Consider the following 14168-nt stretch of genomic DNA (forward strand, 5'->3'; position numbering starts at 1 on the left):
ATGTGATAAAAAATAGCATATAAAGAGTTCTACTATGACTTTAGCAGTGCATGGCTCGACGAACCAAGTCCTGAGCCCTGGCAAATAACATTTTAAAGGCCTATCTCTTGGCATCAGAGAGAACATTTTGCAGTTTTCAAGCAAGTTGCCTGCAATTATACACATTTTGTCATGAGGCAGAGAGATGTTTATGTTTTTAAAAAATGTGTGAGGCGAATACAAGAAGTATTGAGTTGAAAAATACTGTATATAACTGGTGGAGTACTCTGGATACCAAAATCCCTGTCAGCCTCCCAATGAAGAAAAGTACAGAGAGATCCTTGATGAAAACCTGCTCCAGAGTGCTCAGGTCCTCAGACTGGGGCGAAGGTTCACCTTCCAACAGGAGTGGCCCAGCCAGAGCCCGGACTTGAACCCGATCGAACATTTCTGGAGAGACCTGAAAATAGCTGTGCAGCGACGCTCCCTGTCCAACCTGACAGAGCTTGAGATAATCTGCAGAGAAGAATGAGAGGAACTCCCCAAATACAGGCGTTTCAAGCTTGTATCGCCATACCCAAGAAGACTCGACACTGTAATCGCTGCCAAAGGTGCTTCAACAAAGTACTGAGTAAAGTGTTACATCTACGCCTGCCACACTCTCTACTGCTCATCCTGTGTCTCGCTAACCTGCCGCTACTCCCACAGTGCTCTCTCCCTCTTTCGTTCGGTGTGTGTGTGTGTGTGTGTGTGTGTGATTCTGTGGGCGGAGACAGGTGTGCTGGAGGCAGAGCAGATCCCCACCAGCTGCAACCTGTTCCATAATCAAGACATCTACAAATACTCAGCCCTGACAGTTTGTGACCTCTGCTCAGTCAATCTGCGTTTTTAGCTGTTTGTTCCTGCATAGATTGTGTTTTCGTGTTGTGCCTGTTTTCCCTTGCCTGACACTGTTTTCCTCTCCGCTACATTTCTGTCCACTCTGGTCCCTATCACCAATCTCACGCTGCTACCCTTTCCTGGACCCCCACTCTTACTGCTTCATTGGATTCCTCTCCGGACCTGCTTACCCAGCCCCAACTCTAGATAATAGATAATAAACAGCGAGTAGCAGCAGTGTAAAAAAGGGTGGTGGTGGGGGGGGGGGGGGGTTCAATGCAAATAGTCCAGGTAGCCATTGGATTAGCTGTTCAGGAGTCTTATGGCTTGGGGGTAGAAGCTGTTCAGAAGCCTTTTGGACCTAGACTTGGCGCTCCGGTACCACTTAATGTTGCGGAAGCAGAGGGAACAGTCTATGACTAGGATGGCTGGAGTCTTTGGCAATTTTTAGGGCCTTCCTCTGCCACCACCTAGTATAGAGGTCCAGGATGACATGAAGCTTAGCCCCAGTGATGTACTGGGCCGTACGCACTACCCTCTGTAGCACCTTTGCAGTCGGAGGCTGAGCAGTTGCTATACCAGGAGGTGATGCAACCAGTCAGATGCTCTCGATGGTGCAGCTGTAGAACTTTGAGGATCTGAGGTGTGTTTGGACCATAATAGTTTGTTAGTGATATGGACACCAAGGAACTTGAAGCTCTCAACCTGCTCCACTACAGCCCAGTCATTGAGAATGGGGGCGTGCTTGGTCCTCCTTTTCCGGTAGTCCACGATCATCTCCTTTGTCTTGATCACGTTGAGAGAGAGCTTGTTGTCTCGGCACCACATTGGCAGGTCTCTGACCTCCTCCCTAAAGGCTGTCTCATCGTTGTCTGTGATCAGGCCTACCACCGTTGTAGTGTCTGCAACCTTGATGGTGTTGGAGTCGTGCTTGGCCATGCAGTATTGGGGTGGACAGGGAATACAGGAGGGGACTAAGCACCCACCCCTGAGGGGGCCCCCGTGTTGAGGATCAGCGTGGCAGAGTGTCACGGTCTTCCTCCTCTTCATCTGAAGAGGAGAGGCGAGAAGGATCAGAGGACCAATATGCGGTGTGGTATGTGTTCATAGTGAATTTTAATAAAGAGAGCACTGAACACTATACAAAAGAGTAACAAAAAAAACAATAACCCAAATACGACCGTGAAGCTACAAATGACACCTGTGCTGACACAAGCCACTAACATAGACAATCACCCACAAACAAACAGTGCAACCCAGGCTACCTAAGTATGATTCTCAATCAGAGACAACTAATGACACCTGCCTCTGATTGAGAACCATACTAGGCCGAAACATAGAAATCCCCAAATCATAGAAAATCAAACATAGACTGCCCACCCAACTCACGCCCTGACCATACTAACTAAATACAAAACAAAGGAAATAAAGGTCAGAATGTGACACAGAGTGAATAACTGGGTTGGTAAGAGTGCTCTTCTACAAACGCCAAGATGAATTTTCTCTCTTAAATGGCATCACAATATGCTAAAAAAACAAACCAAAAACGAAATGACAATCTTTGTAATACGAAGGGCATACAACAACAAACAAACAAATCACACAGCATCCTGTATCACAATTGGTGTCATAGAATCCACTTTAATTGTTTCGTGGTTTGTTATCACTCATAAAACATATCTTACCAACAATCCAGGAAGCTGTCTTTCTTTAAAGGTTTAATGCATTCATTAATACGGTCCGCTGGCCCCTCTCTGTGTCTGTTGTTCACAGAATCACGCTAATGTTATTGGAAAAGACAAAATAATTTATGGCAGATGAGACAGAAATGAAATTACTCATCGAGTGCTTTTTGATCATTTGTAAGATTATGTTCAGTGCAATGATTGGTTTTCCTGACTGATAACATTACCAGCTATATATTATATATATATATATATATATATATATATATATATATATATATATATATATACACACACACACACACACACACACACACACACACACACACACACACACACACACACATAGTATAAAATAACTGACTGTATGCGCCATATGAGTGTCATAAATGTGTAAATATCTGCATTATCGGACCTTTGGATCTTCTATAAGACTGTAATAACATTCTCCTGTAATAAGTGAACAGCTTCTGTAGAGTTATAAGACACTGCCACCACCTGGTCATTCACATAAAGACTTGAAATGTACATTATACACTACATCTAGACTATTTTAATGAATAAGGATTCTATAAGTAAATTATTGTTGTGTTTCCAAAAACCAGGATTTCAGTAGGACAGAAAGGCCAGAAATCTTATGTTAGCAGAACACATGCAGTGGAATTCAACACAAAGTTCAAGGTGCCTCAACCCGATATTCTAGCATCCATCCGTTTAGCATGCAATCTTTATGTTAATCAGTGATTGTTGCTCAATAGCAAAAACAGGATGCTCACCCTAACACACACGCTACAATGTGTATAACCATGAACTTCTAATAGGCCTACCGGTAGCCAGTGATGTAGTGGTAAAAAAAGAAAAAAGGTAGGTAAATTCTGTTTATCGGTCGCATTTTTCTTAAAAAGGTGGGTAAACGGCATTTACCCTCCACTAGGCGGCATACACTCTTGATCCAAACTGCTACAGACCTATATCTATCCTACCCTGCCTTTCTCAGATCTTCGAAAGCCAAGTCAACAAACAGATTACCGACCATTTCGAATCCCACCATACCTATGCAATCTGGTTTCAGAGCCTGTTATGGGTGCACCTCAGCCACGCTCAAGGTCCTAAACTATATCATAACCGCCATCAATAAAAAACAATACTGTGCAGCCGTATTCATTGACCTGGCCAAGGCTTTCGACTCTGTCAATCACCACATCCTCATCAGGCAGACTCGACAGCATTGGTTTCTCAAATGATTGCCTCGCCTGGTTCACCAACTACTTCTCTGATAGAGTTCAGTGTGTCAAATCGGAGGTTCTGTTGTCCGGGCCTCTGGCAGTCTCTATGGGGGTGCCACAGGGTTCAATTCTTGGACCGACTCTCTTCTCTGTATACATCAATGATGTCGCTCTTGCTGCTGGTGAGTCTCTGATCCACCTCTACACAGACGACACCATTCCGTATACTTCTGGCCCTTCTTTGGACACTGTATTAACAAACCTCCAGATGAGCGTCAAGTCAATACAACTCTCCTTCCGTGGCGTCCAACTGCTCTTAAATACAAGTAAAACTAAATGCATGCTCTTCAACCGATCGCTGCCTGCACCTGCCCGCCCTTCTAGCATCACTACTCTGGATGGTTCTGACTTAGAATATGTGGACAACTACAAATACCTAGGTGTCTGGTTAGACTGTAAACTCTCCTTCCAGACTCACATCAAACATCTCCAATCCAAAGTTACATCTAGAATTGGCTTCCTATTTCATAACAAAGCCTCCTTCACTCATGCTGCCAAACATACCCTTGTAAAACTGACCATCCTACCAATCCTCGACATCTGCGATGTCATTTACAAAATAGCCTCCAATACCCTACTTAATAAATTGGATGCAGTCTATCACAGTGCCATCCGTTTTGTCACCAAAGCCCCATATACTACCCACCACTGCGACCTGTACTCTCTTGTTGGCTGGCCCTCGCTTCATACTCGTCGCTAAACCCACTGGCTCCAGGTCATCAACAAGACCCAGCTAGGTAAAGTCCCCCCTTATCTCAGCGCGTTGGTCACCATAGCAGCACCCACCTGTAGCACGCACTCCAGCAGGTATATCTCTCGGGTCACCCCCAAAACCAATTCTTCCTTTGGCCGCCTCTGCTGTTCTCTGCTGCCAATGACTGGAACGAACTACAAAAATCTCTGAAACTGGAAACACTTATCTCCCTCACTAGCTTTAAGCACCAGCTGTCAGAGCAGCTCACAGATTACTGCACCTGTACATAGCCCATCTATAATTTAGCCCAAACAACCTCCTATTTCCCTACTGTATTTTATTATTTATTTATTTAGCTCCTTTGCACCCCATTATTTTTTACTTCTACTTTGCACATTCTTCCACTGCAAATCTACCATTCCAGTGTTTTACTTGCTACTGTATATTGTATTTACTTCGCCACCATGGCCTTTTTTGCCTTTACCTTCCTTATCTCACCTCACTTGCTCACATTGTACATAGACTTATTTTTCTACTGTATTATTGACTGTAAGTTTGTTTTACTCCATGTGTAACTCTGTGTTGTTGTATGTGTCGAACTGCTTTGCTTTTGCCAGGTCGCAATTGTAAATGAGAACTTGTTCTCAACTTGCCTACCTGGTTAAATAAATAGTCTCGCTGTTGTTATTTTACTGGTGCTCTTTAATTACTTGTTACTTTTATTTCTTATTCTTATCCATATTTATTTTAAACTGCATTGTTGGTTAGGGGCTTGTAAGTAAGCATTTCACTGTAAGGTTGTATTTGGCGCATGGGACTAATAAAGTTTGATTTGATTTGAAAGTGCATTGTTGTAGCTGTGTGGGCCAATATAGTCTAAATGTTTGCCTTGGGATAAGTTGAACCAATGGCCATGGAGTATGTTGAGCCAATGGTTGAGCCAATGGTTGAGCCAATGGCCATGGAGTATGTTGAGCCAATGGTTGAGCCAATGGTTGAGCCAATGGCCATGGAGTATGTTGAGCCAATGGTTGAGCCAATGGCCATGGAGTATGTTGAGCCAATGGTTGAGCCAATGGTTGAGCCAATGGCCATGGAGTATGTTGAGCCAATGGTTGAGCCAATGGCATGTTGAGCAAATTGAAGTGTTTTCTTCCCAGGTGTAATGCAAGGCATTATCTCTGGGATATGAAGTAACAACAGGGCCTTGCTTATTTTAGAAGCGTTAAAAAAGGTGTTAGGTGTTAAGCCAGTGTTAAAAGGTACTTAAAATTATTAAAAGACAAAAAAGTGAGATTGAGATTGTGTTGAATTGTGTTTGGGAAATAAAGATAGACATGGTTTTAAAAAGTACTGGTAATATTTATTTCAGTACAGAAATTTGCAGGGGACTTAACTTACCCAGTCACGCGGCTCAACTTAACCCCCCCCACCCCCCCGTAAGTTGTTTTCAAAGTTATGTTTTCAAAACGTTAACGTTTACATTAATTCTGATTATGTCCAGGGATACACAACGTCTTGAAATATATCTAGATATTTTTGTTAGAAATAATACTATATTTCCCTTGATGGAGTGATGCTGAATGAAAATTACATGGCTTAACGTACCCCACTCTCCCCTAATTGTGTTTTGGTAAATATGATTGCAAGATTGTATTTACTGTATGAGCGCAGTTGATATTTGTATGGGTGTATTTATGGATGGTTATTATTGTCTGTGGGCGCTGTGGGGTTAGCGCGCTGCCCATTGCTACTTCTGAGTGGGAATGTGGAGTCTATTTTCAATGTTGCCGTGGAAACCATTGTATTTTCAGTGGCAGTGATTGGTGCTCCTGGGCTAGCAATAATCAGTTATTTCTGTCATGAGTCAACACCTGACACACGCACAAAACAAACACACACAAGAATGCACAAAGGTACACACACATGCATGTAAACGTGCACACACATGCACAAAAGCACAGCCATGTACACACCGCACACACGCATGCACTCAAGCAGGCACGCACACACACACATACACATATGCACACTTTCTCTTCTTCACACACTTTTCTAGCACAGCCTTATTTTGAAATCTCTCTTCATCGTCTGACACAGCATATGGGCCTTTTCAAGTAGGCCCATACGAAATGCAGCTAAACTCTGAACCCAGCAGCACATAATCTTTACACAAGCGCAATCATAAATAATATCAATGTATTTCATTATGATCTAACCAACGGACTGGCCATGATTATACCAGTCAAATTCAATTAGCAAATTCAAATTAACGGGAGTTGAAATCTGGGATGTGACTTCCATACAATGCAAATGCATGTGAATAATTCTCTGCATCCTTTTAAACACAAATAAAAAGCACTTAGAAAACAATAGCAGCAGCTGTAGACTCACAGCATTGAGAAGCATTGCCTTCCATGGTTTCCATGTCATTGTCTCCCATAGACACTGGAGTGGAGATGATTTGGTAGTGCAATGAGAAGCATTGCCTTCCATGGTTTCCATGTCATTGTCTCCCATAGACACTGGAGTGGAGATGATTTGGTAGTGCAATGAGAAGCATTGCCTTCCATGGTATCCATGTCATTGTCTCCCATAGACACTGGAGTGGAGATGATTTGGTAGTGCAATGAGAAGCATTGCCTTCCATGGTATCCATGTCATCGTCTCCCATAGACACTGGAGTGGAGATGATTTGGTAGTGCAATGAGAAGCATTGCCTTCCATGGTTTCCATGTCATCGTCTCCCATAGACACTGGAGTGGAGATGATTTGGTAGTGCAATGAGAAGCATTGCCTTCCATGGTTTCCATGGTTTCCATGTCATCGTCTCCCATAGACACTGGAGTGGAGATGATTTGGTAGTGCAATGAGAAATTGCCTTCCATGGTTTCCATGTCATCGTCTCCCATAGACACTGGAGTGGAGATGATTTGGTAGTGCAATGAGAAGCATTGCCTTCCATGTTTCATGTTGTCTCCCATAGACACTGGAGTGGAGATGATTTGGTAGTGCAATGAGAAGCATTGCCTTCCATGGTTTCCATGTCATCGTCTCCCATAGACACTGGAGTGGAGATGATTTGGTAGTGCAATGAGAAGCATTGCCTTCCATGGTTTCCATGTCATTGTCTCCCATAGACACTGGAGTGGAGATGATTTGGTAGTGCAATGAGAAGCATTGCCTTCCATGGTTTCCATGTCATCGTCTCCCATAGACACTGGAGTGGAGATGATTTGGTAGTGCAATGAGAAGCATTGCCTTCCATGGTTTCCATGTCATCGTCTCCCATAGACACTGGAGTGGAGATGATTTGGTAGTGCAATGAGAAGCATTGCCTTCCATGGTTTCCATGTCATCGTCTCCCATAGACACTGGAGTGGAGATGATTCGGTAGTGCAATGAGAAGCAATGCCTTCCATGGTTTCCATGTCATCGTCTCCCATAGACACTTGAGTGGAGATGATTTGGTAGTGCAATGAGAAGCATTGCCTTCCATGGTTTCCATGTCATTGTCTCCCATAGACACTTGAGTGGGGATGATTTGGTAGTGCAATGAGAAGCATTGCCTTCCATGGTTTCCATGTCATTGTCTCCCATAGACACTGGAGTGGAGATGATTTGGTAGTGCAATGAGAAGGAGTGTATATGAAAACATTCATCAGCCACTTTTCCTCATTTCAGTGAAGATCACTGTGGCAACAGGAGACAAATGCTGCTGTGTTATACCAGTATGATGGTCTGGATGAAATGGCTGCTGATGCCTTAAGCTTGAGGACCGAAGCTAATCAATGTCTCTTTGTCTCAGTTGAAACCACCATGTGAAAGGACACAGCAACCTCCACACAGAATCCCTTACCCTTTGTAAATATTGAACAAATACTTCACAAGACAGGTTGATTAAATATCTATGGTGCGTGTGGGTTTGTGCTATAATGATGTGTTTGAATGGAATCAATAAACCAAGAGAGAGGTAACACAACAAAAGCCAAGACAACCGGGGCACTAAGACACAGCAGAGAGAGTGGCTCTGATCCTATGCCTCTGCCTCACTCTCCAGCTCTGCAGTCACTGTGTGTGAGTGTTGATACAGAGGGAGAGAGTGAGCCTGTGTGTGTGTATGTGTGCATGCGCGGTTTACATCAGCAAGAGGAGGGAGACACCATTTACTCTCTCTTTTTTTCTCTTTCATCTCCATAAATCTATCACTCTGAAAACAGATACAGCCATCCAGAAAATAACAGAAGGAAGAGGCAAAGGCAGAGGAGGGGAAGTGGAGCATTCTGATAAAGAAGGGGAGTGCCTCAACAGCAGTCAGCATCATACACAATACATGCTGCTGACTGATGTCTACCATGCAACCCAGAACTGGGAACTAACCAGCCAGCTTTATATTCTCAAAAGTAGGACAGACAGCAGGCTACAGCATCACAAAACCTGCCCAAAACCAGGTACATTATGCATCTCTGTATGTCTCTTTCTGTCTCTATGTCTCTCTCTGACTCTCTGTCTCCCTCCGTGTCTCTTTCTGTCTCTGTCAGTCTCCCTCTTTGTCTCTCTCCCTATAAATATATATCGCTACGTCTCTCTCAGTCTCCCTCTCTGTCTTTGTCTGTCTCTCTCCCTATCAATATAGATCTCTATGTCTATGTCTCTGTCTCTGTCTGTCTCTTCCTGTCTTTTTACTTGTAGTTCTCTCTAATCCTCCTTGCATGTAGAATACATGATGTGATCAAGTCTTGTAACATGGTGTTGTTAACATGGTGTTGTTACATGGGGTTATTAACATGGGGTTGTTATGTAATGTTGGGCATGGGGTTGGTCCCTGTAGACTGTGAATGTAATTGATTTGTTCTGATTGATGGGTGAAAGACTGGGTGCTGAGACAGGAGATAGGGACAGTCACAGTGACCTGTGGATAGCTTTCAATTTGGATGAAAGAAGCAGGAGGGGCAGGGTGGAATGGAAGTATGTGTTGTGTGTGTTAAGGGGCTGCATAGGGGCATAAGTGCAGTCAGAGAAGAGTTGGTGTGGGAGACTAATGAGGCTAGAATTGGTGTCTAATAGGTTAGCATAGTGGCTAACCCGGTACAGGCAGAGGCAAATCCACAATGACTAGGCCAGGCAGATCTAATGGCATTATCTTACGCCCCTTTTCTTTTCAAGGAGGTGTTGGCGTTTGCTGTGGCTCACGAGCAGACATACAGGCTTATACTGAATGTGATATTGTTGACAAAAGAGAATCACAGAGTCTGGAAGAAAAGCAATGCTAACATACTGCTCATTGTATTGGAGCGGGGGGTGAGGAAGATGGGAAGGAAGAGGATGAAGAGGAAAAAGGAAAAAGGGCAGGAATACATAGGATAGAGTGTAATTCTAAAGACATTTATTCAGTGTTGTGTACTCTTAAAATGCATAATGTGCATATTGGGACAGCTGAGAAACAGCATCACAAATGGAGACACGAGCTCCTGTGCCAGCTCCTGTGCCCTGGTTTCGGGGTAGGTCCCCCCCCGAAACCAGGGGGGACCTACCTAAACTTGTCCAATGGAAACTCTAGTTTTTGTTGCAAAACAGAACATTTTGCAGCTGTTTGGATTAAAGATAACACCCCAGGTTTTAGTAGCAGGTTTCACAGCTGAGGGCTGTGTTTGTGGCTAAGGTTGACTGAGAGTGTGCTCGAGTTGAGTCTGAGAGGATTCATGTGTTTTCACATGCAAAAGTGACTGCTTTTGATAAAAACCCTTTACCTGCCTTCCAAATGAAAATTGAAAATATATTTAATGGGAAAGAGATGTTGTATGTTTCCGAACGATGCATCCTGCTGCTTTTTTGACAACATGACGAGCAGCACGGATTACTGTTCGATTTGAAAACGCCTCTCCTTCGTCAGTGCTTTGCCCATTCACGTCACGGGCCATAGCCTGGTGCACCGCGGTTCAGCTTAATCAAACTGCAGTAGCTAATGTCCTTCATCCTATTTTTCTCTGTTCCTAGGAAAAGGCCTGCATTGCTGAGGAGGTTGAGGGGAGTTGACTTTTCGTAGGGTGACGCAGGATCTCACCCCCTGTCTATAGAGCTGCTGCTGTCTGACCTCCTCCCAGACTGGGCCTCTGGTTCCTGGCCCCGCCCCAGGCTGTGAAGGATGGGTGATGGGCCTGTGATTGACACCCCCCGCCCGCCTTGTCCCGCCATTCGATGGAGCCATTGTGGAACTCCTCCCTCCCCTTCCCACTGCCCATACCCAACACCTCGTCCTCTGAGTCACCCGAGAGAGGAGCTCTGTCCCAGTCAATAGCTCTACTCGCCATGCTGCTCATGGACCTGCTGGCCGTGGTGGGCAACGGGGCCATAATGGCTGTCATCGCCAAAGCCCCACAGCTACGTAAGTTTGCCTTTGTCTTCCACCTGTGCCTGGTGGACCTGCTGGCGGCCCTGGTTCTGATGCCCCTGGGCATGCTCTCAGGCCGGGCCTTCTTTGGCGAGGCCCTGTGTCGGAGCTACCTCTTCCTCAGTGTGTGCCTGGTCAGCGCCGCCATCCTCTCCATCTCAGCCATCAACGTGGAGCGCTACTACTACATCATCCACCCCATGCGCTACGAGGTGAAGATGACCCTGGGCCTGGTGGCCTCAGTGCTGGTGGGGATATGGGTCAAAGCTTTGTCCATGTCTGTCCTGCCGCTGCTGGCCTGGGCCTTACAGGGCGAAAGGACTCCTCTTCTGGAGGGTGCTGGAGTTGGGGGAGGGGGTGGAGGTGTACCCTCACCCTCTGCTGCTCAGGGTCACAGGCGATGCTCCTTGCACTGGACAGGGGGCGGGTCAAACCGTGTTGCCTTCATGGTCCTGTTCACGCTGGTGTACTTCCTGTGTCCACTGATGGTCATCCTGGTAGTGTACTGCAGCATGTTCAAGGTGGCGCGAGTGGCGGCTATGCACCATGGGCCCCTGCCGACCTGGATGGACACGCCACGCCGCCATCGCTCTGAGTCGCTCAGCAGCCGCTCCACCATGGTGACCAACTCGGGGACAGGGGCGGGGCGCGACACTCCTCACCGCGCCTTCGGAGGGGGTAAGGCGGCAGCGGTGTTAGCAGCAGTGGGAGGACAGTTCCTGTGCTGTTGGCTGCCCTACTTCTCCTTTCACCTGTACTCAGCTCTGGCCTCTAGCCCTCCAGCCACGCTGGTCCCCCTGGAGGAGGTCGTCACCTGGATCGGCTACTTTTGCTTCACTTCCAACCCCTTCTTCTACGGCTGTCTGAACCGGCAGATCCGCGAGGAGCTGGGCAAGCATGTGCCTTGCCTGTTTCGCCAGGCAACGGGAGAGGAGGACCGACTGCCCAGCCGTGAGGGATCCATAGAGGAGAATTTCCTGCAGTTCCTCCAGGGCACTGGCTGCAACCTGGATCCCCAGGACTCCCACAGCACCTCTAGCCCCAAGGGAGAGGCCTGCCGGTCCCGGGCCCAGCCCCCACAGCCTATACCCATTGACTTCCGCATCCCAGGACAGATTGCAGAGGAGACCTCAGAGTTCCTTGAGCATCACCAGATTAAAAACAACCATATCATATCGGACAGTTAGGTTATGGATTTATTTTATGTAAAAAATCAACACAAAAAGTTACCAGGATAACAATTACCACAGTAACATAACCACACTGGTATACAGTACGTCACGGACTATTAACATAATTATTTTATTCTTAACAATCAAAAGCTGTGCAATGGGAATCGCATTTTGCAGCTTCACTTTCCATTCTGTAAAGGCTGCAATGCTATGGAATTTATATTATTTGTATCATGTTCCTATTAGAGTATACAACAAATAATTTGCTGTGGATTGTGGCATTTTGGGGAGAAAGACAAATGGCACAACTGTAGCTGCAGTGTATCTGACAGGTTAATATGGTCAGTGATGCCGATATTGGGGTTGTTTGTTAGGGAATTCGTTTTAGAGATTTAATTCTTTACTTTTTTTACTTCACAATGCATTGATAGTGTCAGTATGTTATTAATACAGATGTATTATATATTCTGAGATTTTCCTTTTTGGATTTCAAACCAAACAAGCCCTTGAGCAAAGGGGATGTTAGAGTCTGTCAGCCGTCTTTCTTTCGTTCAGCCTACTTTAAACTATATCAGGTTTTATGACTTTCAGAAGTAATCATTGAGCCAAACACTTGTCCAATATCTGATACTGGTAGATCAATTACTTTTGAAGAATTGATGTATGACAGCTTATTTACATAAGCTGTTGAATATAGAAACCAATATTGGAGTGCAGGAAGACATGCCTGAAAATATGTAAGTATTCCTGACCCCTTCACCTCTGTAAAATATAATTAAACGGATGTATAGTACACAGTGAGTGAATGGTCACTATATAACTACTGAAAGTTGGGACTTTTAGAGATGATAAATGAGCTACAGTACTTTAATTGTGCCCTGGTTGTGAGGTTGAGGCACGGAGGAAGTAAGAAGCACTATGGGGCAGCCACCTGTTGTTGATAGGTAAACCTCTGGGCAGATACACCCTCTCACTGGTGCTTTTCCTGAACACATCATCTGTGTTTTCCCATAAGCAGGCCAGGTTTATTGTGACCACAGTTAGGATGTAGGCAATCTTTTCCTTACTAATCCTGAACTACTTCTGGCCTGTCAGAAAAGTACATTTATTTTCATCTATCTACCGTTTAGATAGTACAGTGCCCCTCAAATTGACACGGGCAGATGTTCAGTTAACTAAGGCAGGAGTATTTTTGTTAATTGATGCACTACATTACATTTCTATACAATTAGATTTTTACATTTGCTGTTTTACAAATGTAGCTGTGTTTTATGTTTGATAAAACCTGACAGATTATTAGGTATTATTGATTACTGTATCTTTTGCGATTAATTAACAAAATACAATGGTGTTTTCAAATGGAATACAGTAACAATGTGTGTTGATTAGGTGTGGAGCAGCGGGTTGGAGAATGTAATAAACCAATTATATTTTACAGTGCAGCTCCTCAGAGTTCTCTACCTCAGATACAATATTGACTTAATTTGCAGGTCCAGCACACAATGTACACATAGAAAAGATATGGTGTAAGTCATGCCACATATTTTTAACTCTATGCTCCCTGGGTTGCTTTCCTTCTGCAGCAGGACAAGGACAGACTGACAAAAGCTGTCCTCGTGGCTTTGTCTGAGAGACTTGATACAACGCCTTCACGTCTGCTATCTCTGGTGTCACATTGTGAGGGGATTTAGAATGGTTTGAGCTGTCCAAAACAGTACTGGCCAATTTGAGGTATCAGCCTTGTTAAAACATATGGTTTATGCAAGAGTACAGAATAAAAGTTATTTATTTAGTTTCTGGCTTCTTAATCGTTTATTGATTGGTTTAACAAATATGAATGAATGAATGAAATGTTATTTTTGTGTCAAATTTGCCAATTGGCAAGCCATCCCTTATGGAATTAATTGACACATGAACAAACATTACAATAATTCACTATGATAATTAAATGATAATTCTTCTTCCGATGTTCTCTGCATTGTGCATCGCATGAAGTGTGAAAAAATGTAAGCTAAAAATCAATACATAATAGTAAATAAGGTTATCCAAACAATTGCCATTCAAAGGTTTGGGGTCAATTAG

General features: G+C 44.5%; 1 protein-coding gene across 1 annotated transcript; it reads left to right on the top strand.

Moving 5' to 3' along the window:
• Window positions 1-8607: 8607 nt before the first annotated feature.
• LOC112254577 (G-protein coupled receptor 61-like) lies at window positions 8608-13879 on the top strand. Its single transcript, XM_024427280.2, has 2 exons — window positions 8608-8974; window positions 10521-13879. Exon 2 carries the CDS (start codon window positions 10722-10724, stop codon window positions 12099-12101), a length of 1380 nt encoding a protein of 459 aa, XP_024283048.1. The 5' UTR covers window positions 8608-8974; window positions 10521-10721; the 3' UTR covers window positions 12102-13879.
• The last annotated feature ends 289 nt before the right edge of the window (window positions 13880-14168 follow it).

This window comes from Oncorhynchus tshawytscha, linkage group LG07 (assembly GCF_018296145.1).
Source record: "Oncorhynchus tshawytscha isolate Ot180627B linkage group LG07, Otsh_v2.0, whole genome shotgun sequence".
NCBI classification, from domain to species: domain Eukaryota; kingdom Metazoa; phylum Chordata; class Actinopteri; order Salmoniformes; family Salmonidae; genus Oncorhynchus; species Oncorhynchus tshawytscha.

What these genes read in the sequence shown, in the direction of transcription:
- LOC112254577 (XM_024427280.2), top strand. Translation starts at nt 10,722, where the DNA reads ATGGAGCCATTGTGGAACTCCTCCCTCCCCTTCCCACTGCCCATACCC.